Source organism: Pelodiscus sinensis, chromosome 5 (assembly GCF_052426305.1).
Source record: "Pelodiscus sinensis isolate ZL-2025 chromosome 5, ASM5242630v1, whole genome shotgun sequence".
Taxonomy (NCBI): Eukaryota; Metazoa; Chordata; order Testudines; family Trionychidae; genus Pelodiscus; species Pelodiscus sinensis.
The window spans coordinates 112,912,684-112,938,152 of record NC_143056.1 but is presented as its reverse complement, the minus strand read 5'-3'; the positions used below and the strand labels follow the sequence as shown (position 1 = coordinate 112,938,152).

Sequence of the window (25,469 nt, the reverse complement as noted above, 5' to 3'; positions counted from 1 at the left end):
TTCCTCCTTGCCCCGCTAGGGGGGGCCTGCCCCACAGTGTGAGGACCTCTGGTTTAAACCCTTTTAGAGTAAACTTTAGGGCCCCATACAATACAATACTGATGTAACCTGCAGATCAAATGCAGGATATCACCCTTAATATTTACTTGTAACCAGTTCTTGCACAGCTAAAATAAATAAGGAAAACAACATCTAGTACAGTATCTAAGGGCTAATGTTCATAGCATAAACATTCAATGCAATAAATCATATTCTTTGGCTGTTTACATGCCTTTGATAACAACAGAAACCAGTTATTGCTGATATTCTTCATTCCCAAGAGCATTATTACCTTTGCACAGTTATACAAAACAACATTCAACAAATCAGAGTACCAAACTAAAATGTTTTTTTGCCATTTCAGGACTTGAAAAGTTTGTTCTGTTTTTTTCTCAGTCTCTCCATTGACATAATTTTGAAGAACAGCACTTAGGTGAATGATTGTTTGAGGGAGGACTAAAAGAGGATAGTTATGAGGGCAAAGCCAAAAAATGGTTCATATGGAAATGAACTGATGTGTCCAAAGACATCAAAGGGCAGCTGTGCATGGTCAGTGCCCAACTGAACAAACAAATATGCATGAGGAAATGCAGGTTTTTGCAAATATAGATGGCACATAGTGTTAACATTTGGCCCATTGCATAATCAAATTTTACTCTCACTGGTCATAAAATCACAAAAAACCTTGGAAATTAGAGATGGGACGGGAGGAACTATTAGATTAGTCACCTCAATCCCCTACCAGCATAAGCATGTACACAATTAAAATGCAGTCCACTTTGGAGTGTATCATACTTCCTGGAGCATAGTAGGGTGAAATCCATCTGTTGTATAACTACTCTCTGAACATATTTCCGATATTTAGCCTTTAGTATTTGGCCATGCACAGTGGGGAATAGGCTTTATGCTCTGCTTCATGCAAAATGATTTTGCATAAAATATTCTCATGAAAGCTAAAAAGCTATTTTAGATGTACACTTCTAAACTCTCTGATGTTTTAAGCACTGGAAATATTTATGAATAACCAGAAAGTACATGTCATTTGTAGGAGAACCAGATACTCTCTATGGGTATGTCTACTCTACCCCTCTAGTTCAAACTAAGGGGGGGTAATGTAGTCATGCGGAGTTGCAAATGAAGCTCGGGATTTGAATTTCCCGGGCTTCATTTGCATAAAGTCGGCCGGTGCCATTTTTAAATGCCGGCTAGTTCGGACCCCATGCCGCGCGGCTACACGCGGCACGGATTAGCTAGTTCGGATTAGTTCCACGAGGCATAGGGTCCGAACTAGCCGGCATTTAAAAATAGCGCCGGACGGCTTTATGCAAATGGAGCCCAGGAAATTCAAATCCCGGGCTTCATTTGCAACTCCGTATGACTACATTACCCCCCCTAGTTCGAACTAGGGGGGTAGTGTAGACATACCCTATATAATTAACTTAGGCCAGGTCTACACTATGCCAGACATTTGACTCAAGATACGTAAATCCAGCTACGAGAACTGCATAGCTAGAGTCAACATACCCTAAACTGAATTTCTGGGGTGGCCTCACTATGGGAGGTCGATGAGAGAAATGGGGTGTGTGTATATTTATGCATTATAGGTACAGTCTTTTAGAATTAAAATACTAAAGGTTTCATTCACCATGGAGACCCAAATGCACAATAGATTTATTGTTGTTTAGTTGTATTGTGATACTGTCTAGGGCCCCTGTGCCCTTTTATCCTAGGCACAGAACAAACAAATACAAAAAATGGTCTCTGCCCCAAAAAGCTTACAGAGCAAGTATAAGATGAGACAGTAGGTTGATACAATGGACAGCAAGAGGCATCACATTGTAGCAATGACAAGAAACAGATCCTTATGAACAGCAGTGTTCACAGCATACTTCTCCTGTGTCATCTCTAGTTATGAATTAAATGCTATAATCAATTACATGTGTCTGGCTAGCTTTCCGTGCTTGGTTTCCATTTAATTTTTCTACGTATAGAAGGAAGCAATTAATCCTCATTTGAAAGATCAGGCCATCAAACATTTATGGATAGTAGCCTCATCTGAAGACATGGGGATTTATACAAATAACTCACTTTTATCCTACTAAATATAATCATCCAGTGGCCTTGTAAACTTCATTTAAATAAGCATTCCTGTCTGGATTCTCAACAGCCGGGTCTGGGGCGTAAGGAGCTAGTTACATCTAGTACTGGAGGTGTGTCAGCCGACGGTCAGGGCAGTAAGTCCCTTATGACCGGCTGAAGTTCTTTTAAATTGTGCTTGGTTCTGTTACAGCAACTGAAGGAGTCAGGTTAAAGCTTAAACAGTTACTATTTTATTGTTACAGGGTAAACTTAGCTGTTAAATGCTACTACTGTGTTACAGATAACACAGACACTACAAAGGACAGGACAGAAATTACACTAATAAGTCACTTACAGGTACCATGAAACCCTTTGGTTCTCTGAGCTCTTATTAAATGCATGCAAAATAGACACATAGCAGGTATATATTCTCACCCCTGCGTTCCAGACTTGGCGTGGCCAGCGTCTTTCTCTCAATCCCTCGGGAAGAAGTAGGGCGAGGTTGGGCGTCCCACAGACCTCGGGAGACAATCAATACCTGCCAGCAGGTATAGATGATTGGAGCTCAAATGGGGTGGGCTGCTGAACCTCTTTTATACCCCTTGGGTCATGTAGGCTTCTTCCTGGGCTCAAGTGGCCAATTAGGAAAAATGGCTTTGAATGCCAAGTTTCCCACGAAGGGTGCAAAGCATAATTTACACCTGGGAAAATGCAGACAATGGGCACCTCTGGTATGTGATGGGCGAAGATTCCTCTCCTGGGACAGTGCAGGCGTGTCAATTACTGGTACTAGCCATCAGGGCGACGGGAGGCCCCAGGTCGTCAGCTAGCCCATTTACTGTCTGGTTTCTGTTTATGGTACAGTCAGGGACAGGCAGCAAACCTGTGTTCCCAGGGCATCAAAGGCTGACTGCCTTTCTCTTGCTCTCTGGGGGGGGGGGGGGGGGGGAAACAAGATGGGGCTCGTGGAAAAACAAGATGGGGTTTTTGTGTCTGGCTACATTCCACCCCCTTGACACGCCTCACTATGTCCCAGAACGCAAGATGGCGGTGATGCCAGCACCCTTTGCCCTCCTTGGAGGAAGCTAAAATCGCCCTATCAGCAGGGTCTGATCAGATAATTTGGATCAAGGGATTGATTAGGATCGCTTCCCAACGCCATATACCAGATTTGTGCAGAGGAGGTAGCAGTGTACACAAAATGCCTAACAATACATAGAAGCATGCAGTAAGCAATTACAACAAGTAAAATGGTTAATATAGTATTTACAATAGAGTGAAGGAAGGGAGTTAACGAAAGTCCTAGGTGTTGGGCTAGACAATCTAGCCATGAGGCTTTACATTTTTAGTTACAGCATGTCTTATCCCATAGCGTTTGTTGCCACTTCCCTTGCCTCCCCCCTTGACCTCCCCCCAGAGTTATTTAGAGGATTGCGGTAGTCGCTGTCATCGAACCATACCGGTCCCCATCGGAAGATGTCACTTTGTTTCACCAGTCATTTGGGCTGACAGGGACAAACTCGATTCCCAGTCCAGTAGAGGAGTCAAGTAAGGTGTTCTGGTACAGCAGTAGCAGTTGGGATGAGGAAGAAGACCATGGCGAGTTGGAGTACCATGTCTCATTTCAATAGTCTGTAACTAACAACAGTGGTTGCAAGCGCTACAACAGCAAGCGATATATATATACAAAAAGTTCATGGTGGTTTCCCGGATCCACACCAGCATTGGGAGGGATCCATCCCACTGGAGCACTGTTTAGGGCTATTGCCTCAGTTTCCTGTAATAAAACATAAGGTTTGCCGGTCTTGGATACAATCCAAGCCTCAGTGATGGTTATTGGTGTTAGCCCAGCATCTGCAGTTGTCCAGACTCCTTTTCCCTTATAGGAGTGCAGTACATGGGTTTGTGTCCCCAAATTGGGGTGTTGGGACAAGGGCTATTAAGTGGTTTAGTCCCATGATCGTAGACAACCCTGTTGTCCATCGGGTTGGGTAAGCAAAACCAATTCTTGAAACAATTTCTACTCCAGTTAAAACATACTCCCACCCTTGCTTACTGCTGGGCGGTGGACCAATATAATCTACTTGCCAGGTTGCCCATAGCATTTTTCCATCTCTTAGCCTGGCAAATCATTGCCCTTCTGTTATATGTTTCCTTGAGTTCAGCACATACGGTGCAAGCTTGTACCAGATCTTTGGCTTGTTTGTGGGTGATAGGCCACCCCCTGGCATGTGCCTGCCGCACCAGCTCATCACTTTCTGTGTGTCCCAAGGTTTCATGTAGCCAAATGTACAGGCGTTCCCAATCCACCTGGACAGCAAAAATTTGTACTGCTGCATCTGCTAGGTTATTTAGCTATGCAGCTAGAGTATTATTCTTTTGGACACATGACTTATGCTTAAGGCATGTGGGGTTGCATGCTGGTATATCCATTTCCAATATTCCAATCTCCAAACCGGCTTTCCTATTTCCCAGTTATTTATCCACTGGGTGGCTCCAGCCCATATAGCACAGGAGTTAGTATAAGTCTGCTGAGACAGCAGCAGCCTTCTCTGTCCACTTTCCTTTGAAGCCAAAAGTGTTATCAAGTCAGCCTTGAAAAAAAAACCAGTTAAGTTTCAAAGCTTGAATTTCTAAACTAATAATTTGGTTTCTAGAAAGTTAAATGTCCTTAACAGTTGAATGCCCAACACAAGCACTAACTAATTTGTGCCTTGTCTGTTTGCAATTTTAAGCAAGAGGACATTATCCAAAACAAAATAAACTAGTTAATTTGAAATCCACAAAATAGTTACAATATATAGAGCTCATTCCTTTATGCAGTTAACCATTTAAGTTTCAGTAGAATTCTTAATTTTCCTTTGCAGATTTAACAAAGGTGTCCATAGACAAAATGTTTACATTTGATTGTTTCTTTGCATAGATCGTTTGCACAGTGCTTAAGGAAGAGGCTGCAAAGAAACAAGGTGTCATTTTAAAACAAGATTTCCCTTCACATATTACTACCATTGCTTAATCCCTTCCACACTCCCATGGAGTCCACCTTTTATCTTCACATTCCCTCAAATCACTTGCTTTGTCCTTTCAAAGAAAATGTTTTTCATTCCTAGTAACTTTCCAATGTCTGCTCTACTTTCCTTATTCCTTCAACTCTGCCCATAGGGCTCCAAACCTTTTTGCCTTCCCCTTCTTATGGTCCATCCTAATTCCTGCTAAATGACTTTTTACAATGACACATGTTTGTTTACTATTAATTTGGTAAGGAGGGTGAGCTTGTTTACTAAGCCTCATACCTCCTGGTTCTTTTCTTAAACATATTCCTGAGGGAAGAAAAACAAAAAAATAAATAAATCTGAGAGTTGCTTTAACTCTCAGCACCCATCCTTAAGGGAATTTAGCTCTGTCTGGGTACTGAGGGACATGCATTTCTACCTCTCCACTTCTGCAGCAGAGGCTTTTACATTTTTGCAGTTTCATATTTGTATTCTTATATTCAGTTAATTTTGAAGAACACCTCATTACAGGTTTTTCCATAGAAGACAAAAGCTGCAGCTGTTTCCCTCTCCTTTGAAGTTGAGGGTTTACATATCCACAAAGTTAGTCAATTTGTCTTCTAGGTCTGAAATTGTATGGATAGCAATTAACACTTGATCAGACCAAGGGCTATGCCCAAACCTTTGCAAGATTTTGTTCAAAAGGGGTAACATCTTTTACAAATGCCAATTTTTTAGTCTTCTCTCTGCCTTCTTAAAAGACTGCTTACATTTAAACTTTTCCTAGTATACCCAACCTCCTATTTCTTTCTTTCTTTCTTTTTTTCTGGAGGGCTACAATTTGAACTTTCTGATATTAGGTAGTTTGCTAATCAAACTTAGCTATTACCTGCAAAGCTTCTTTGTGCTGCCAGCTAGGGCATTTGCACCACAAAGGAAATCACAACCTGGTGTGGCTCCTGGAGCTTTCACAGCATTTTAGTCTGTTTGCAGTTTTTTTTTTTTACTCATTCTATAGTTTACAGGAAAATGTGCAATCTTTGTTTACAACACTACTTAGCCACATTAAACTTTGCATATAGTGCAACTCTTTCTTTATGCTTACAGTTTTCCTGTACTTTCATTAAACAACTTGGACTAAAAGTAAACCAAACCAATTTGTTTTAAACCTACAAACAAACAAGATTACTGGACCTTAAAACTTCATATTATTTACACTATATATATATATATCTACACACAGATACACATACATTCTCTCTGAACCTTTCTTACACTATTTCTACATAGCTGTACAACAATTACATTCCCTTTTTATTCAATGGGGTAGTTCAGTTCCAATAGAACCCCCTCTCTTTAGAGTTCTTTTAGCAGTCTCTCTAATCAAATGTACAGATTTGAATCAAATTTGCCTGGATTATTTACAGACATTCCTTTGGAAAAAGGGCCCATTTTTCCTTCAGAATGACTGTAAAGAAACCACAGTTTTCTATCTACACCATTTTAGCATTTGCACAACTGCATTTGCTCTCCATTCTCTGCAGAGTTTAAATTCTCTGATTCTCTTTTCTTAAAACACTTTCTTATCTCTAAAATAAAAACTGGCCTTGTTTCAGATATTACTCTTGTAAGTATGCTTAAGGGTTTAGATTTCTAGTACTTACTGCCTTTTTTTTCAGTTCTACCACAAGGCTTTCAATCTTATCTGTTACCTGCCTGCTTGTCTGGGCCTGATCCTGTTTTCCTTTTCTGCCTGCTTGCCTGGGCCTGATCCTGTTTTCCTTGCTAAATGGAAAGTGGCTCCTTTCCACAGACTCAGGCTTTGTCCCATTCTTTAGTTTGCAGGCAGTTCTATACTTACAGAACTGTACCCACAACTCCTCAGGATTTCCCCAATCCTTTTCTAACATTTCTCTATCCCATTTTGGGTTGCCCCAACCTTCCTGGGCAAACCCTTTCTCTATACCACTAAAATCCATGTCTATCATGACAGGCTTCATGTTGCTGTATGTGAACCAGTAGCACAATCCTGCCGACTACGCCAATTCTGTCAGCCGACGGTCAGGGCAGTAAGTCCCTTATGACCGGCTGAAGTTCTTTTAAATTGTGCTTGGTTCTGTTACAGCAACTGAAGGAGTCAGGTTAAAGCTTAAACAGTTACTATTTTATTGTTACAGGGTAAACTTAGCTGTTAAATGCTACTACTGTGTTACAGATAACACAGACACTACAAAGGACAGGACAGAAATTACACTAATAAGTCACTTACAGGTACCATGAAACCCTTTGGTTCTCTGAGCTCTTATTAAATGCATGCAAAATAGACACATAGCAGGTATATATTCTCACCCCTGCGTTCCAGACTTGGCGTGGCCAGCGTCTTTCTCTCAATCCCTCGGGAAGAAGTAGGGCGAGGTTGGGCGTCCCACAGACCTCGGGAGACAATCAATACCTGCCAGCAGGTATAGATGATTGGAGCTCAAATGGGGTGGGCTGCTGAACCTCTTTTATACCCCTTGGGTCATGTAGGCTTCTTCCTGGGCTCAAGTGGCCAATTAGGAAAAATGGCTTTGAATGCCAAGTTTCCCACGAAGGGTGCAAAGCATAATTTACACCTGGGAAAATGCAGACAATGGGCACCTCTGGTATGTGATGGGCGAAGATTCCTCTCCTGGGACAGTGCAGGCGTGTCAATTACTGGTACTAGCCATCAGGGCGACGGGAGGCCCCAGGTCGTCAGCTAGCCCATTTACTGTCTGGTTTCTGTTTATGGTACAGTCAGGGACAGGCAGCAAACCTGTGTTCCCAGGGCATCAAAGGCTGACTGCCTTTCTCTTGCTCTCTGGGGGGGGGGGGGGGAAACAAGATGGGGCTCGTGGAAAAACAAGATGGGGTTTTTGTGTCTGGCTACAAGGTGCTATGGACCTATTCTAACTTTTATGCCATTGGCATTAGGTTCTTTATGTAGTGGATCTTTGCTCTGCTACACCTTACCTCTGCCCCTGGCATGCCATGTGTCATGACACACACCCTGTTATAGGGGTGAGGGGAAGCTGTCGCAGGAGCTATGGTAAATTCTCTACTGGCTGTTTGTTCTCCAGACCCCATTTACTTTGAGCCTGAGTGAAATGGAGACTCCAGCTCTCGTAATTAATATGTATTTTTCATTGAAGCAATCCCAGACTTTGACTATTCAAGAGCACACAGATTCAAGGCAACTGCACCTGTATTTCCCTCTGTGGTCCACCAAAGGTACTCACTTTAGGCTCCCCACTCTTAGCCATCACCTCTCCTGGGCAGAGATCCATGTCTCACTCTTTTCTGATCAGGATTTTTAAGGCTGCACAGCTCTCTGGTTTACAATGAACTATCTCCCTCAAACCTGTATGTGTGCTAAAACCGTACCAGAGGTCAGCCATCAGATATGTGGTCAAAAATAGGTCAGGTTCTTCCAACCATTCTGCAAAGACTAGAAGGTCCCCAGGATAGCAGGCCCTGTGTCTGGGATCAGAAAGAAGGCGCTGAGTCAGTTTAAACTCAAGTTACTTGCCCAAAAGTCTTTTCTTTGCCTGTTGGTCTCTGAAGAACCTAGTTTGAACGAGCCTATGCAATTCTGCCCAGAGCTGGTTTCTCTCAAGGCAGGGTTACAATCTGGCTGATTTATCTTAACCGCAGCTACTGTTTCTAGTTCCTGGAAGATCTGTCCCCTGGAGTAGAGCACAATCCTGTTTAACCAGCCATTTAAAGCAATTAAACAAAACATTTAAAACAATTAGCCTAACAGACACAGTTTGGGGTTGCAATGTTTGTCATATCTCCCCCCAGATAGGTTGCACGCACTCCTCATAATACAGGGCTGGGCAAAATACAGCCCGGGGGGACGGATCTGGCCTGCCAAGCCTCTGGATCAGGCCCATGGACCACCCTGCCGGGTTTAAAGTGCTTTGTGTGATCTCCCAGCCCCAGTCCATTCCTCAGCTCCTATTGGTTGGAAACAGTGAACCAATTGGAGCTGAGAGATTGGCTGAGGGATGGGAGCAACGCAAGCCTTTCCCCTCTCCTGGAGCTGAGAGCCACGTGGAGGGAGCAGCCTGAAGTTTCAAGTAGTCTGGGCTGCAGCAGGAAGAGAGTCCAGCCTGCCTTGGGGGTACTGCAAGGCTGCTGGCTGGGAGACACTTAGGTAAGCACCTGCAGGGGTGGACTGATACTGGGAATTTTCTGGTGGGCCGTCATGTCCGCATGCCGTTGCCCCTCACTCTGAGTGGCTCCGCGTCCACTCTGTATGCGGCATGCAGAGTCCGACCCGCCACCTGCGCTGCATGCTGGACATGACGCAGGGGGCAGGGCTTGAGGGGCACGCAGGGGTGATGTCATGGGGAGGGCCATTCTCAACCCATTTCCCGGTCCTATTTTGATTGCCAGTATGCTCCTGAGCGCCTGCCAGTCAAAGCCTGCTTCTGGCACCCCTGCCCCTCCTGCCCCCCAACTCTCTTCCGTAGGTCACCATCGAAACCCTCTGCACCCCCCTGCCCCAGGTCACAACCCCCTCCCAGACCCTGTACCTCCCTCCAACACCCCTCCCCCAGGCCAGAATCCTCTCCTACACCCAAACACCCTCTCAGACCCCACACCATCTCCTGCATCCCAGTCCCTTACCCCATACGCCCTTCTGCACCCAACCTCCATCTTAGACCCCACATCTCCTCCACAAAAAAGTGCAGCCCTTGACCACTTCCCAAAATCTTGGAGTGGCCCCCCCCACCAAAAATTATTGCCCACCCCTGTCATAATACATAATCTTAATACAATTAGAATTTTTCATTGACTTTGCAGGAGTTACTATAGGATGATAGGAGTTACTATAGGGAACTTTTCCTGGGTGTCTGGCTGGTGAGTCTTGCCCACATGCTCAGGGTTCAGCTGATCGCCATATTTGGGGTTGGGAAGAAATTTTCCTCCAGGGTAGATTGGCTGAGGCCCTGGAGGTTTTTCGCCTTCCTCTGTAGCGTGGGGCACGGATCATTGCTGGAGGATTCTCCGCATCTTGGGGGTCTTTAAACCATCATTTGAAGGCTTCAATATCTGAGATATAGGTGAGAGGATTATTCCAGGAGTGGGTGGGTGAGATTCTGTAGCCTGCATTGTGCAGGAGGTCAGACTAGATGATCATAACGGTCCCTTCTGACCTTAGACTCATAAGTTGTGTCTAGACTGGCCAGTTTTTCTGGAAAATCAGCCACTTTTCTGGAAAAACTTGCCAGCTGTCTACACTGGCCGCTTGAATTCCGCAAAAGCACTGACTTCATACTGTCTGAAATCAGTGCTTTTTGCGGAAATACTATGCTGCTCCCATTCGGGCAAAAGTCCCTTTTGCGCAAAACTTTTGCGCAAAAGGGCCAGTGTAGACAGCTCAGATTTTTTTTCTCGCAAAAAAGCCCTGATCGTGAAAATGGCAGTCGGGGCTTTTTTGCGCAAAAACGCGTCTAGATTGGCCACGCAAAAACACGTCTAGATTGGCACATCACAGATTGGGACCCACATCCCTTACAGACCAGACACCTTGGATCATTGCTATCTGGAAACAGTGTTACAGGAGTTGTTAGTTGGTAGATGTGAGGGGAGGAAGCAATGAAATGTACATTTCTGGTAGCAGCTTTGGAGGTGGGTGGGTTGTGTTTTTAGGGGAAATAAATTAATTGGATTTCTCGTGACAAATGTGTTTTTATGCTGTGATTGCAGGGGAGAGAGCTGTTCATGACTGAGGCAGAAAAGCAGCGAGAGGCAAGTCTTCACGAGCAGGAGCGCCAGGAGTTAATGCACCAGAAGCGGCTTGCATTAGAGACTAACAAAATCCTCAAAGAACAGCAAGAGAAAGAGAGACTGTAAGTGCTTTGGCTGGAGGGAGGTTTGCTCAACTTTGATTTGGATTGGAATGGGCATTAATGACTATGAAATAATTGCGAGGACACTCTTGATTAACGCAAACTCTTTAGTTGCTGAAAGGGTGGTCCTCCAATCCCCTTTTCTGTTGGGGCTGTAACTTCAGAGCTAAGATTTTTCTGGACTCATTGCCTCAAGGAAAGTGTCAGCGGCACACAGACATGGATAAGCATCAGGTAACAAATGGGGATTATTGGTATTTTGCAGATATCAAACCTGAATCCAAATATTCCATCCATTATGGAGGGAGGGAACCAGCAGCTTCAGAAGATAATGGGTATGAAGACTCCCTGGCGCCTATCCCTGCCTGACAATGGAAAACTACAAGGGGAGGGAGTAGGAAAAGATGATCTGACTAGCAAGAGAAGGAGGGTGCACGGGCATGGTAGGGTCAGCAAAGGTCGGAGGAAGAAGCCACACTGTAAAGTCAGCAGACCCAGCCATCTGCAGCGGAATCAAATCTGGGATCTCTGGAGCTTAGTGCATGAGCCTCTACAACACAAGCAAAAAGCCGGCTGGCTCTTAGCTAAGCCTGCAGAGCAAACTAATTATTCTCTCCGTAAGTGGTCTCAGTGCCACTAGATGGGAAGTACATCACACCCAGAAGGTGTGTGTGTCACAGCAGCAAGTGAGACTGCTTTGGAGTACCACAGTAGGGAGAAATGGGATAGCTGGGTCATATTAAAGTGCTCACAACCACACAGAGCAAGCTGGCTGAGTACTGGAAGCCCAAGCTTTTTTTAAAGGATCTAAGTCATACAAAGAAACTCTCAGAACAACTGTCTCTGCAGACATGCTATTGTAGGCAAACTGGTTGTTTTCAAACACTCCCATTTAGCTTTACCGAGGTCTTGAAAGTATCTGGGCACAAAATTCTTCCCATGTAAAATTCAGTTCAGTGACATCAGGGACAATTTCTGCCCATAAAATGTTTCTCAGTAAAACACATTGTGGCAAGGTCAGCCTCCCTCCTGAAACCCTGACCCCGGTTCCGTCCACTACCCCACACTTTGAGGGCTGCAGCAGGGTCCTTGCCTGCAGAGTTTTTATCCCTGGGCCTTCCTGGCCCTCAGCATAAAGGAGTGTGTATTGGGCTGAAGCCCTGGGCTAGTCACAGCTGACCGGGAAGCCCTCTTCTAGCCCTGTGGGGGTAGGGAGCCCTCCAACATTCCCTACTCCACACCTCACCTCACCTCACCTCCCCTCCCCCTGTAGCCTTTAGCAGGCCGGTGGTTCCTCCGCTCTGAGTCTTCTTATCACTGGGTCCTTTACTCCTCTCCATGCTCCTTCTCACTCTCTCTCCCCCTCACTGTCCTAGGGAAGACTTTTTAAAGAGGCCCTATGGCAGCCTGATTCAGCTCTCCTGGCTCTTAATTAATTTGCAGCTGCCCTGTCTCAGCTGCCCTTTTTCCCTTTTAACAGGCCTTTTGACCTTCCTGGTCACAACATATATTGCTGTCATCAGCATGTATGGTTTTGGAGAAACTCTTTGTGCGACATCCTCAGCATACTTGCAGGAGAAAAGGAGTGAACACGAGAGGTTTTTCTCTCACTTTTCTGCAGCTGCAGTACATCTCACATGATCATCAGTGCACTCTGGCAGTAAAAAATCTTTGTGTTTCTCCCCCACTTCTCCAGGGAGCTAGCCAGTGAAAAGGGCATGGAGAGGAAACTGGGCCAAGACACTCCCTCAATGATCCAGAGTTGAATTAACATACCAATGGGAGCAGCTAGATCCATCCTCCTGAATAGTTTTGATTGCTTATCCCTATGCATGAGAAGCAGCCTCAAGAAAGCATGCACTTTCATAGAATACTGTTTCTGGTGTTCCTCGAGGGAAATCCACATCTATTGAAGCAGCCCGTTATTTCAAAATAGATTTCAAAATAATGGGTGGCTTATTCCGACATCCTGGTAACCCCCTTCCATGAGGCTTAAGGGCAATTCTAGAATAGCGAGTTATTTTGATATTTGGCACTGTGAAGACAGCACTAAAATACGAAATAAACTGTTTCAAAATAGCATCAAAATAAGCTATGCAATTTGTGCTACAATAGCTTATTTCAATCTAAGGGTGCTGTGTAGATGCAACCAAAGAGTCCAGGTTTGATCTGTTCTTATTTTAAATAAAACAACAGATGGTCTGAACTGGACAGGAGAACCATATGAACGCAATACTGATCATGTGATTTACTGACATAGCAGTTCACAGTTGCTGAAAGGAGAAACACAAATGCAACAGTGATACTCCAATTGCTTCATTCTGTTGTTCTTCTCCAGCACATCTCCTCTTTGTGTATCCCTGTCCTCCTCTACTTTGTTCCTGAAATGTGAAATATCATATCCTGCTAACTCCTGTTATTTTAGAGTAGGTCTACACTGCAATAAAAAACCCCACAGCACTGAGTCTCAGAGCCTGGGTTAGCTGACTTGGATTTGCCAGGCTTGGGAGGCGGGACTAAAAACAGCAAGGTAGACATTCAGGCTCAGGCTCAAGACCTCTCCTGTGAAAAGAGAGGGTCTCTGAGCCCAAACATCTACATTGCAGTTTTATAGCCTGAGCCTTGCAAGTCAGTCAGCTGATACAAATTAGCTACAGCTGTGTCATAGGGCTTCTGTTGCAGTGTAGACATACCCTTCGGCTGTGTCTAGACTGGCCAGTTTTTCCGGAAAATCAGCCGCTTTTCCGGAAAAACTTGCCAACTGTCTACACTGGCCGCTTGAATTTCCGGAAAAGCACTGACGTTCTCATGTAAGATCGTCAGTGCTTTTCCGGAAATACTATGCTGCTCCCATTCGGGCAAAAGTTTTTTTCTGAAAGACTTTTGCGCAAAAGGGCCAGTGTAGACAGCACAGTACTGTTTTCCGCAAAAAAGCCCTGATCGCAAAAATGGTGATAGGGGCTTTTTTGTGGAAAAGCGCATCTAGATTGGCCACGGACGCTTTTCCGCAAAAAGTGCTTTTGCGGAACAGTGTCCTGCCAATCTAGACGCTCTTTTCCAAAAATGCTTTTAATGGAAAATTTTTCCGTTAAAAGCATTTTCGGAAAATCATGCCCGTGTAGACGTAGCCTTCGAGTCTTCTGTCTTTTTCCACTTAGGCCCAGGAGAGTGGGAAGAACATGTGTACTCCTGGACTACCTTCTTTCCTTTCATTTGCTCTTCCCAATGAAATAAAAGTACAGGTTACATTCTTTCCTTCCTTCCTTGTTTGTCTTTTCTTGCAAAAACTTGTACTTTCTAATTTTTCACCTGCTCTGTTCAAATTCTTCTAATTTGGACACTGTTTCTAATGTGCTCTCAACAGCACAGGCTGTAAATTAAGCATAGCAAAGTTAATAAAAATAGTGGGATTTGGCATGTGACCAGAGTCTCACTGCACGCTGAGAAATTTAATTTAAGATATGCAGCTCCAGCTATGAGAATTGAGTAGCTGGAGCCCATGTTCTTTAAACTGAATTTATAGGGTGCAGAAACTCCCGTCAGCTATAGTACAGGGGTTGCTGCGGGTGCCCTCAGCATTCAATTTAACAGGCCCTTACTAGGGATTTCAGTGGTTAACCAGTAAGCATCACCGGTGGTTACCTGGCAGCCTGGCTGGGCCCAATGCACTGCGCTGTAGGTGAGGAATACTGTTGGCGAAGTCGCACCAGCCCAGCAGGAGCAGCCCCTGGCCGGGCCCTCCCCACCCCTGTTTAAGCAGTTAACCGTTAAACATAACATTGAACTGGTTAACTGATTACATGGGATTTTACATGCCTGCTCCTTACTAGACCTGCTAAATCAAACCCTGGAAGATTGATCTCCGGAGTATCAATCTCCGCATAAGTATAGACAAGGTCTTAGAAGGGTGTGGAGTCCTAGGGTCTATGCCGCCTGTTGATCTCTTTCCATACCTTGTGTCATCCGTCACCTTTTTCCTATTGACTAGAGACAGATGAGTCCTCTCCACTTCCAGTTGTGCATGTTTACCTAGGAAACTTCAAGAGTGCAGAGTGGCTGGGGGGGTCCCACTGCAGAGGCTGCTCCAGTCCCCCCTGGTTAACCACTCAAACAATTAAAATTATATCATTTAACTGATTAACTTTTGTAATGGGTATTTGGGGGAGGGATAGCTCAGTGGTTTGAGCATTAGCCTGCTAAACCCAGGTTTATGAGTTCAATCCTTGTGGAGGCCATTTAAAGATTTGGGGCAAAAATTTGTTGGGGATGGTACTTGGTCCTGCTGTGAAGGCAGGGGACTGGACTTGATAACCTTTCTAGGTCTGCAATCTCCATTAATTTTATTTTAATTTTACATTCATTATATGGATGTTATATTTTCATGTATTTCCTTGAAAATCTCTTCTCATCTTTCTCTCACTTTAATTTTGTGGCAAAGTATATAGTCTGTGAGCGTGTCCTTTTCTTTAGCAAAGTGGCTATGTGAATTCAATCTGTACCTACACTTCAGAGCCATCACTTGGGCCTCGTGGGCCATTCAGTTTCCCTGGATTTCAGTTAGCTGGGCAGAAACTATTCCTCCACACTTGAAGTGGGACATCAGTGAGCCCCGTCACCACAATAACATCGCCCAGTGCCTAGTTGTCACTCTGCTGGGCGGTCAGACTCCATCCCATCACAGAGAGGATGGTTGGACCATTACAGAATGCACTAAGAAGTTATCTTCAAGGGTCAACATGGCTTCTGAATTTAGAGAAATGATATGATGTGTTGCCCTATGGAGACCATAGGAAATCATTGAGCAGTTGTGATTAGGGCTAGGAATCTTGAAGACTCCTTTTTTAACCTTTGGAAATTCATGTTTCAGATTCTCCCAGTGCATATTGGTTCTATCTCTCATATATATTTTATTTTACACTAGTATCTGCATGACAACTTTTTTTTCTCTAAATTCAATTTGCTTTATATTATAGAAGGAAACTGGAGATTTCTCAAAAGGCTGCAGAAGAAGAAGAAAGATACCGTAAAGAAATTGAACAGTACGTAATCATTTTCCTCCTGTGCTGTATATGTTGTATAACAACACATGTGAAGAGAAGTTAAATTCCAGAGCTTTTCAAAAAAAATTGGCCAAGTTTCTCCCCAGCAGAAAATGGGCAGTTTTATCAAAATGGAATTTTTCACAGGAAATGCCTGTTTTCAATGAAAAAATTAGGATTCAATGAAAATTGATTTTTTTCAAGATTTGAGTGACTGAAAACAAAAAAATTGAACAGTCAGGTGAAAAAGTTCAGTTAAAACTTTGTATTTTTGCCCAAGCATCTAAAATATTTCAATTTTCCACAAACCAGACCTTTATAGAAAAAATGTTGATGAAAAGGAAACAATTTTTCATTTTCAAGGAAAAGATGGGCAAAGTTAAAAAAGATCAACCTTTCTTTATTTGCTCTAATAGATACCTTTTATACCAGAATGAAATTTACCTTCAGGACTATAAAGGTGCATCTACACTGCAGGGCTTAAATCAAAATAAGTTACACAAATTGAGCTACGTCAATTTTGAAATAGCTTATTTTGAAATAGGGAGTGTCTACACAGAATTTATTTCAAAAATAGAGCACTCGTCCTCTGACTTCCCTTATTCCTCATACAATGAGGAAGTAAGAAGTCCTCCAGCTTGACAGTATTTTGACACTATTTTGAAATAGCTACCTGCTGTGTGGACACGGACTAAGTTTTTTGAGAGTAGCGCTAGTTACAGTAAAACTCCGATAGTCTGGCATCCAACTGTTCGGCACTCCCGATACTCCGGCATCAAAATGCCAAGCGCCCCTGACCAGCTGTTTAAAAAGCCTGCCGCTCAGCACACATGCTGGCTGTAACCAGATGGAGCATAAGGTTGGGGGTGGGGGAGTGGGATCGTGTTACAATATGGAGAAGAGCGTTTTGCTTCAGCGAAGGGGAAAGGGGAGGGGAGGAGAGGGGGAGGAGGATCAGGTTACAGCACGGAGGAGACGGGAAGAGGAAAGGGGAGGGGAGAGGGAGGGAGATTGTGTCCTGGCCAGCTGTTAAACCGTGCAGCTGTACCGGACCTCCTGATTCTCCGGCAAATCTGATAATCCGGCACACCTAGGTCCAAAAGGTGCTGGATTATCGGAAGTCTACTGTAGTTTGAAATAGGGTTGCAATGTAGACATATCCTGAGGGTGCTGTTTTAAGCAGCTAATAATAATTACAAATATAGTTGATAAAAAATGTTCCTTCTGGCTGGCTGACATATCTTGGAAATCTCTGACAATTCTGCAACATCCTTGTGATTTCTCAAAATTGTTGATGACAGTTTCCTAGAAGTGTTGCATCCAACACCGGATAATTCTCTATTAGAGCTCACCTTAGTAGATAAAGAGGAAATGATCACAGCACTAAAAGTTAGTGGTTGGCAAGGTACAGGTTGTGCCTTCCTGATCTGGCATCCTCAGGATCTTACCAGTCCTGAACAAGGGAATTTGCTGGACCAGGGGAGGTCAGTGCTGGTCCCTCTTCTGCTGCTGGCTGTGTGGCTCCTTTCCAGCAGAGGTTGGCATTGAGGGGATGAGAGTGCACTCAGAGGAAGAAGCAGGTTGGTTGCACTCCTGGTCTCCAACTCTGCAGCTCCACAGCCACCCTTCCTCTTCCCAAACGCCCACGCCCCCTCTCCGCCCCAGTCCTATCTTCCTTCCTGAGCTCAAATGCCAGAAATGAGCTATTTGTGGTACTCCATAAAGTGGAGTGCCGGAGAGGAGTTGCTGAGCACAGGGCCAGCTTTCTCCTGTCAGTGCTCCAGCTTAGGAGCACCCATAAGGATGCTGGACCATAGATGTTGTCAGATAAAGGAACTCTTGGCTATAGAGGTCCAACTTTTACCTGTGATCATGACTGGCTTGTATTAGTTGTATGCAAACAATAGAGTCCAAAGCAGTAATATTATGTAATGGATTCTTTTATCAGAGCCTGTTTTACAAAGCTGAAAATAGCTATGAGCCACAGCAGCTGGGAGAAAAAACTTAATTACAGAAATGTAAATGATCATTAGAACTGTGTTAAAACATTTTATTACATGCTCAAAAACCCACAACTGAGAGAGAAGGTTACATGGGTTAGAAAAACAGCCTGAATAGTTGAAAGCAGCAATAAAAATTAAAAGGTACTCTATAACACATGGGTGGAGGAGAAAGAGGAAGCTGAATACAATAAGTCAGAAGCTAGAAATAGTGGGAAATTGGTAAGGGAATCAAAAGAACTCGAAGAAAAATCCATGGCTAGCAGAGTTAAGGACAACAAGAATGAAATGAACTCTAGCAATGATGTTGATCTATTAGATGTAAATGGCAGAATTGTCAATAATAATGCAAAAAGGCAGAAGTTTCTGTAAATATTTCTGTTTTGTATATTAAAAAAGTAGGTTAATGATGTATTCATGTCTGAGGAGCAGGTAGTAGAGTACAAAATAGTCTCCATTTTAAAGTGACTAAGAAGGATGCTAGACATCAGCTGCTAAAGTACTTCTGGATAACTTGTATCCAAGACTTTTAAAAGTGCTGGCCAAGAGACACTTTGGAGTGGGCTTATGACTTTTAGTAAATCTTGAAGCAGTGAGGAAGTTCCAGAGGTCTCAAAGATATCTATTGGGGTGTCAGTATATATAAATAGTTGAATGGGGTGATCTGAGAAACTATTGTCTTATCAAGTTGACTTCCATCCAGTGCAAAACAATAGAGTGGCTGACACAGAATTTGATTCATACAAAGTTAAAGGATGGTATATAACTAACACCAACACTGATTTGATTTGTAAAAAAGACCTTGTTTTTGAGGAGATTAAAAATTTGGTTGGCAAAGATGACAGCGTTAATGGAATATATTTAGACCTTTGTAAGGCATTTGACTGAATACCAGATGATATTTTGATTAAGAAACTAGATTGATATAAAATCAACATGGCATATATTGGATGAATTAAATACTGATTCCCTGAGAAGTCTGAAAATATAATTGTAAATAGGGAATCATCAAGCAGGTGTGTTTCTAGAGAGGCCCGAGTGAGTCACTTCTTGGTTTTATGCTATTTAACATTTTTATCAGTGGTCTGAAAGAAAATATAACTTTATTACTACAGGTTGGACTTCCCTGGTCTGGCTCCCTTGGGTTGGACTTCCCTGGTCCTGGACAAGGGAGTTTTCTGGACCAGGGAAAGTTTGATGTGCATGGGTGACACCAGCCTCGGCACTGGGCTCCTCTACCCAGCTACTGGACACCACTGTCCTCATCCCCCTGGTTGTGGCAGCCCTGTGGGTTCTCACAGCTCCACCAGCTGTGGACTCTGTAGCCCCCACTTCCTGCCTCACAGGCTATAAGCTCAGCTCACCCCCTTTCTCCCCCCCCACCCCCCCCGCCATGGACTCCAGTAGCCCAGCCAGCTGCAAGCTCCCCCTCCAGCTTCTCAGCATAGTCAGCCTCAAGCTCTAGTACCCTGTGGGCCCCACTGGCCCCACCATCCAGCTCTGCTCCCAGCTTCTGGCAACCTCTGTGCTGGGGCACTTTAGTCCAGCAACATCTGTGGTCTTGCTGGACCACAGATGTTGGAGGAGCAGAGAATCAAAGACCACAGAGGTTCAACCCTGTAGTAAAACTCACAAACGACACAGAGATTGGGGGGGCGGGAGTAAATAACAAGAGATCAGATCACTGAGCAATGGGAACACTTGGGAATCTGAGCACAATCTAGATATGTAGGATTCAGTATAGACTAAGGTAAGGTTGTACATCTAGGGACAAAGAACGTTAGGCCTGCCTTACAGCATGGGAAACTTTATCCTAGAAAGCAGTGACTGAAAAAGACTTGGGGGTTAGGGGATAACGAGATGGATCTGAGCTTGCAGCTAAACAATGCTGTAGGTAAGAGGGCTAATGTGATCTTTGGATGTAAACGGGGCTATCACTAGGAGGAGGGAAATTACCTCTGTATTTGGTATTGGTGCAACTGTTAGTAGTATACTGTGTCTAGTTCTAGTGTCCGCACTTCAAGGAGGATATTGAAAAATGGGGGGGGGGATTCAGAGAAGAGATATGAATGATTATAGGAAGAGAAAATATGCCTTATAATGAGAGACTGAACATATTTAGATTATCAAAAGAAAGATTTAGACTATCAAAAGAAAAGTGACTGGTCAGTTTATAAGGAACTGCATGGCAAACAAAAATTTGATGATAGAAGGCTCATTGTCCTAGCAGACAAAACTATAACTAGATTAAATGGCTAGAAATTGAATCTAGACACATATAGACTAGAAATAAGGTGCACATTTATAACCATGAAGGTAATTAACGATTGCAGCAACATATCAAGGACTGTGATGGCTCCTTCATCACTGGAAATTTGTAAATCAAGAGCAGATGCTTTTCTAAAAGAGATGTTCTGTAATTACAAACCACAACTCTTGGACTTGAAGCAGGAATTAATTTAAGTCCTATGGTTTGCATTATGCAAGAGGCCAGAATAGATTATTATAATGTTCCCCTCAGGACTTAAAATGTATGAAATAACCAGGCTTTCTGGCAAACCATCCATTAACAGTGCTAAAGAGCTAGTTGGACATAACTATAAATGTAATTTAAATATTGTACATTTAGAACTGGAGGGGGGAAAGTCCAAAGAGTCATCATGTGGTTCACTGTTTCATGTTCCTTACCAAAATTGTTCAGAAGAGAAAGTTAATAAATTATATGACAGTTGGTATGAAATTGCTAAATTAGGGTTGGAGGTTTCATATTCCATATTTGTTCTGATGCAGCTTTTCTGTAACTCTAATTTATTCTGAAATATTCAGACACCTTTGTTCTGTCACATTAAACCACTTTCCACATGCATCATCTTCTTAGACTTCTTTTGACCTACCTACATTAAAGGATGGAATCTTCCAGAATGGACAGGGCATCACAGGACTCTCTGAATCAGTCATGGCATGTTGGATGTGGAACAAAGTACATTTCTGCAGCTGCTGCATGGCTCATGGGGAATCAGAGCAGCTTCTGGCAACCTCAGGACTGGGGTACCAAAATGCACACCATACACACACCAGCCATTCCCATACTGGATTCTGTGTTAGCACAGGGATGACTTCCATCTATAATGTTTTCCCATTCTCATTCCTGGAGAGATGGGGCATTCTCAATTTGTTGTACTCTATTGAACATATTGCCGCAATAACAGGGAAGGATGCTGCACGAGCAAACGAAAAACTCCTTTTCCAAAGTCAGCCTGTCTGCCTCACTGTCACGATGACTTACGTTGGTATCTGCTGTCATCTCTGTGATTTTACAAGCTAATGGCCCCTGTGATTCAACAAGACAGAGTTGATAAAACAGTAGAGAGCAGGAGGATGGAAAGAGTCATATCAAGAGGATTAGAGGGTTACTCAGCTAAAACTGTGGTCCCCGTGATGGAGCAAAAATTGTTTCATAAACAGAAAGAAAATTAAATCCTTATGATTCATGTCTTTTAATTGCTCTGGAAAATGTGGTTCCTAACATTGTTTATTTGACACGGAATGCTAGTAGCAGCAGCAGTGGCCATATATTGTGTTAAATTCTCCATCATCAATCTAGATATTTTTTGTCTCGAGGCACCCAATGTATAGCAAGGTTAGTTCTGACCCTTGCTCAGGTTAAATGGGAGCCTCCCCTGTACATCCTCATTTAACGCTTCCAATTCCGTTTTACTGGCATCGTTCACACACCTCTGCTTGGAAATTAAGAAAAATAATTAATTTGTCATTTTACATAAGTTATATTTTTGAGTGAGTATTTTGAGAAATACTTTTTTCTATATTTATTTAGGATAACAGCGGAGGAAGAGAAATTTAAAAAGGAATGGGAAGAAGATTGGAGACCAAAAGAGCCACCTAAGTCTGTAAAAACAGTAACTGCGGAAGTACATCCAGCCCCTGCTCCTAAACACAAAAGTAAGTGACTGGTTCCGTCCTAGTCAGTGGGGAAGACCTTGTTTCCTTCAGGGTAAATTGGGAATTGTTTTTTCATAATATTACAGATCTCAGTGTGGTTCCCCTTTTTACCTCATGGAATCCTCAGTTTACGCTATCACTTCTATCTCCTCATTTCCTTCCTCCTTTGTTTCTTTAGTAGATTTAAAGGGAGTTGCCCATGACCAACTTGAAGCTGATGACATGGATGGAGGGCTCACAAAGCAGAACAAACAGGTTTGCTCCTCAGCCTTGCCTTCCTATCCTGATTCAGACTCTTCCTACATTTTGTTTCCTCCTGATAGCCAGACTTGACACTAGACTGAACACTTTTTATTCTTGCTGTTCTCAGTTGCTAGGGCAAGGCCCACAGTCTGTTGGATGGTAAATGCTAGCACAGAGCTCAGAATATATATTGCTAGTGTTGCATCCTATAAAAATGTGGATGATATGAACTCTTGTATCATCAACTGATGTGTGTGTATATAAGTAATAGAGTTACTGAATATCCTTTATATTATCCTACAGTATGTTTCTGAACTTTATGAACTTGGCTTTAAGAAAAAAAATTTTAAGAAGAAAAGTATTTCATAAAGGAAATGAAAGGTTTTGTTGTTTCCTTAAATGTGCCAAGGTTGGATGTGTGTGGATCACTGAATTATTTTCATTCAATATATTATTGCTAATGAATTGTTACAATTAATATAAAGCAATAGGTATGAAAACTTGCTTCTAAAAAGAGTGAAAAGGACTGTAAAAATTTTTTGTGACCCTTGGTTGTTGCATCTGTTACACATAAAAAGTGTGTCAATAAGGTAAATATGTCATTAAATGTATAGATGTTGCTTTTTGATTGAATCTGATAAAGGACCTATCATTTAATACAATACCACAATGCATACATTTAACACCATCATCATTTTGCCTTCAAATATCTTGTAACTAATTGTGTGTGGACCTGGGTTGATCAGTTAGATTTTTCTCCAGCAAATATTTTTCCTTTGCTTTTTTTTATAGCTTTTGGATGGTTTTATCGGTATGAAGGGAAATTTCCCACAATTCGCAAGGTACTGAGTGTGTAGATATAAATGAAAATTTGCTGTGGGTTTTGCATGTGAAATCACTCCTTTCTCTCCTCTGTATTTTTTAAAATAATTTGTATAGTAATGTACATTTATTTCTAAGCATGACAATACATGACTGACTATCTTACTTCCCATGGATTCAAATGCTTTCTCCTCTAATATGTGCAATCAGGTTTCTTTGGAGTGCATCTGGAGGGCTAGATCTTTGAAGTACTAAGTGCTCTCAACTTCCACTGATGGCAGTGGGAATTGATAGCTAGCTGTACATTTCAAGAGGTGTTCAACACATGGGAATACCGGACAAATGGGGTGCTCCCTTTAGCAAATCTTATGCTCTTCATAAGCCTTTGAAATAGTGCTTAAAAGGGAGATTTTCAGAGGCAAAATATCAATGGGAATCGAAGCTTACCTTCCATTTGTGCCTTTGAAAATTTACCAGGAAGTGCAGGCTTATGTGGTGAATAGGCCTTTGAACAGAAATGAGTTTGATGCATAATGAAAGAAAACAATCAAAATGGACTTTTAAAATTTGGTAAACAAGATAGTCTATTTTAAGTATAATCTCTAAAGCACACAGTGGGTGTTTCAAATAATATTCTATTCTTTCTGGTACATTCTTCTTTTCTTTTTCAGTATCTTTTGCTACTATTATGAATGTTATGTTACAGATGTCTACCAGGATGATCAAAACCAATTAGGGACTTAATGGTAGAGCCTGAACTAGATCCTGCATTACTTGTATATCCATTCATTTAGACTTTTGGGAGTGCAAGAAAGTCAGGATCACAGCCTGGACTTATCAGCTTTATCCATCACAGTCACCATTTAAAGGGTCATCATTTCCCCTGGGGCACAATTATTTCTCTATGAATAGGACAGGAAATGTTCACAACATCTCAGATACCACTTTGCATTGTTGGTTAACATTGATTTCTCTGTGCTAAGCACCATGTGAACTCAGGACTGTATCTCTGCTCTAGCCAACATTCATACAGTAGATTATATGTTGGAAAATGTAAGTGTCTGTGTGATAGAAGTGCAAATTGGTTATTTTGTATAATTAGATGCTTTTCACCTCTACATGCTTAAAAGTTCTGAAAGCACTTGAAGATATTAAAGGGCTAATATAACTACCATTAAAATCTATGGACACTATAAACTAAATGCTTGGAAAATTTTGTTTTTAATTTAAACCATTTTTATTTATTTAAAATAGTTCAGCCCACACAAAACCAACACACCAGTTTTTAAAAAAGAAATTAACTTCCTATTAAAAACATTTTTAGTATGGAGCAAATTGCAAAGAGTGAATTATGACTCCATTAAAAAGTGATATGTGGAAGGGATGACTCAGGCCCTGTGGAATTTGATGTGAGCTATAGGTAAATGCATTCAGCTAAAATTAATGGGAACATATTGCTATTCTACAGCGCTATTATCCAGAGTGCTCAGTATGAGTCTTCATCTACAGTTATAAAACGTTAGCATTTATCACAAGAACTTGCCTATATTTATCTTTCTTCGTAAAGAATGAAGTAATGTGCCAAGTGAATGGGATGTAAACAGTAACTAGCTCTAAATAAAACATAAAAATGTTTGTAATGCAAACTAAGCCCCAAGGCTAAAGCATAGGCAATAGAAATTAGGTGTTTGATGCTATGAAATCACAGCATAGTCATTCTATCTCCTAGGGTTAATTTTGGCAATAATAGCCAAATAATTGTGAAGCAGATGTAATACAACCTCACTGATTGCAACACTGCAAAGTTCTAATCACTAGCATGGCAGGGCAGATATTTTTTACCAGCAAGAAATGTCTGTCTGTCTGTGAGTTGCTACATTTCACTCCAATATTGCTGGGCTGATAAATAATCCTGTTATGCAGAAAATGATTGTACCATGGTTGTCACTGTGCCCTGGATTCACCAAGCCAGAATGAAGAGCCATTGGTGGAAAAGAGGAACAGCTCAAACTCCTTCTTCAGTGTGCTGTGTGTCCTCTAACAACCAGGGCTGGAGCTCAGCCTCTCACCTCACTGGCAGTCTTTACAAAACCAGTCAGCTCCTCTTCACTGTGTTTTGGGCATGGGGAAACTGGAGTACGCAGGCTATCCTCCTTCTCCGACTGCTTGGCTTCAGGGTGACGGTCACTGTAATTAGGGTCCTTAGTTGCATAGTTGTAAAGAAAAAACAAAAGCTCCTACATGTAACTTTTATGACTGCTTTGTACAGTGTTAGCACATCTTTAAGTGGTCATGCGCGTGAGTACATCTAACAGCCCTAGATGCCTGTTGGCCATCTCTAAAATTCAGACACGCCATCTCCTTAGTATGCTGCGTTGGTGCAGTTTAGATGCACTGATCTAAAAGCCTTTT

General features: G+C 42.5%; 1 protein-coding gene across 1 annotated transcript in view; it reads left to right on the top strand.

The window, feature by feature from the left end:
- Nucleotides 1-25,469, top strand: part of USH1C (USH1 protein network component harmonin) — a 102,559-nt gene that overhangs the window by 39,227 nt on the left and 37,863 nt on the right. The window contains exons 12-15 of the mRNA XM_089778829.1: nucleotides 10,851-10,993; nucleotides 15,967-16,032; nucleotides 21,868-21,992; nucleotides 23,028-23,077. Of these exons, the coding sequence (XP_089634955.1) occupies nucleotides 10,851-10,993; nucleotides 15,967-16,032; nucleotides 21,868-21,992; nucleotides 23,028-23,077 (384 nt within the window). The remainder of the gene's footprint in view (nucleotides 1-10,850; nucleotides 10,994-15,966; nucleotides 16,033-21,867; nucleotides 21,993-23,027; nucleotides 23,078-25,469) is intronic.